The following is a 1,812-nucleotide window of genomic DNA, read 5'->3' on the forward strand; positions in this document are numbered from 1 at the left end:
GCTGGTAACAGCTTTGCCACCCGGTACTTCTGGGATCACCCGAGACAGCCCAGTTCTGAAGCACCCTCAGTTCCCAAAAGTTCTCCCTACTTTAAAACACCAATTCCTCTAGAACTAAAGCGGCAGCTAAATTCAAATTACTATGAAATAAAGCAATCTAAATTAGGTAAACGAGGTGAACATGATATCGACGTACAATAAGCAATTTCTCCTTCGACTGTCTTCGAGAGACTTCCCACAGTGGAACACAGGAGTTGAGCGAGGTGGGAGCCTCTGGCTGTAACGAACTATTTCCCATTTTACTTCACCACGGCGCATTCTGCTACGAAAACACAGAATCAAAGCTGCAACCGAGAAAAATAATTACCCACCCCCAGCCCCCAAGAGCAGGCTGCCCTTTAGCAGAAACAAGGTTTAAGTACAATCCAGATGATTCAACTGCAGCGGTATTAGCTTCATTTGACTGTATTTAAATAAAACAAAGCATAAAAAAAAAAAAAAACCAAGCCAAAACCAACAGGCACTAAAAACCCCTCGCTGCTTACACCACGTACCAGCCAAGCCCCACGCACACAACACGCGACAGCCTCTCCCCCCTCCCCGGGCAGTTTGTGGATGTCACAGAACACGAGAAGCCGTTTCCACGAAGCAGCATAACGAGAGTATTCAGAAGAGTCAGCTCCCAGCCAGCATCCGGGGTTGTTCGGTACGAGCCTGCAGCCAAAAGTTCCATGGTGTTCCCAGTAAAAGAAACGAGGAGAGAGCTGGTACCTGATAACCACAAGGAAGGATCAGGCACGTCTCCCTCCCGCCGCAGCCTCCCCCCCACCATGGGCAGTTTTTCTTGTTCAATGCAGCCCTTAGAGCTTCTTCAGGCGACTGTAGAGTTCCCTTTTGCTCTTCTCGCCAGCCCAGGTACGGCTTTTAGTGCGGAACCTTTTCAAGTCTTCTTTAAAGTCCTCGTGGTGCATGGGGCGATAGCTTTGGGGCTCGCAGAAACTCTGCGGAAAGAGAAAATGGTTTCACTTCAGTGGGTCCCAGGAGCGATGATCTCTTTGAGATTCACCGGCAGAGCCTGGCAGCAACAATTCAACCAACTACTACCAGAATAAACAGAAATAGAACCGCCCCCCCCATGCAGGAGCTCCATACCAGACGCTCACGAACAAAGCCAAGTGATTCTCAGCTTGCAGCTACTTCAGAAGCAATAGCGATTAAACAAAGGACTTTCAGCCCTGCGTACAGAGCTCTCGCCCCAAATTTTCTGGCAGACATCAATATACAAACTAAGTCTATCTAGTATTCACCTTCAAATGGCACAGATTTGAAGAATAAACTGGAAGAGGGCAGATTTAGATGAGAGATCAGGAAGAAATCCTTCCCGGTGAGGGTGGTGAGGCCGTGGCATAGGTTGCCCCGAGAAGCTGTGGCTGCCCCATCCCTGGAAGTGTTGAAGGCCAGGTTGGATGGGGCTTGGAGCAACCTGGTCTGGTGGGAGGTGTCCCTGCCCAGGGCAGGGGGGTTGGAACCAGATGGGCTTTAAGGTCCCCTCCAACCGAACCATGCTGTGGTTCCATGAACACCTGTACCTCGGGGCCGGCCAGCCCCGGCTCACGCCCCGCAGCGTTACCGGCTGCCATTAGTGATTCCGTGCTGCCATCTTGAGGCTCTCGGTCCTCCCACTGCGGGAGAGGGTACCCCCGGGGCCCGAAACAAAACCCGGGTGTCCACCGCCACAGGGGAGCCGGCAGATCGCAGGGAGAGCCGAAAGCCTTGCAAGCACTCACTGTCATCAACACTGGCATCCTCCAC

General features: G+C 51.9%; 1 protein-coding gene across 1 annotated transcript in view; it reads right to left on the reverse strand.

The window, feature by feature from the left end:
- Nucleotides 1–860: 860 nt before the first annotated feature.
- Nucleotides 861–1,812, reverse strand: part of CDC25A (cell division cycle 25A) — a gene marked incomplete at its 5' end in the record, with an annotated part of 11,412 nt that continues 10,460 nt past the window's right edge. The window contains one exon of the mRNA XM_009698401.1: nt 861–1,001. Coding sequence (XP_009696703.1) covers nt 861–1,001 — 141 coding nt within the window. The remainder of the gene's footprint in view (nt 1,002–1,812) is intronic.

This window comes from Cariama cristata, unplaced genomic scaffold (assembly GCF_000690535.1).
Source record: "Cariama cristata isolate BGI_N322 unplaced genomic scaffold, ASM69053v1 scaffold33644, whole genome shotgun sequence".
Lineage (NCBI taxonomy): Eukaryota > Metazoa > Chordata > Aves > Cariamiformes > Cariamidae > Cariama > Cariama cristata.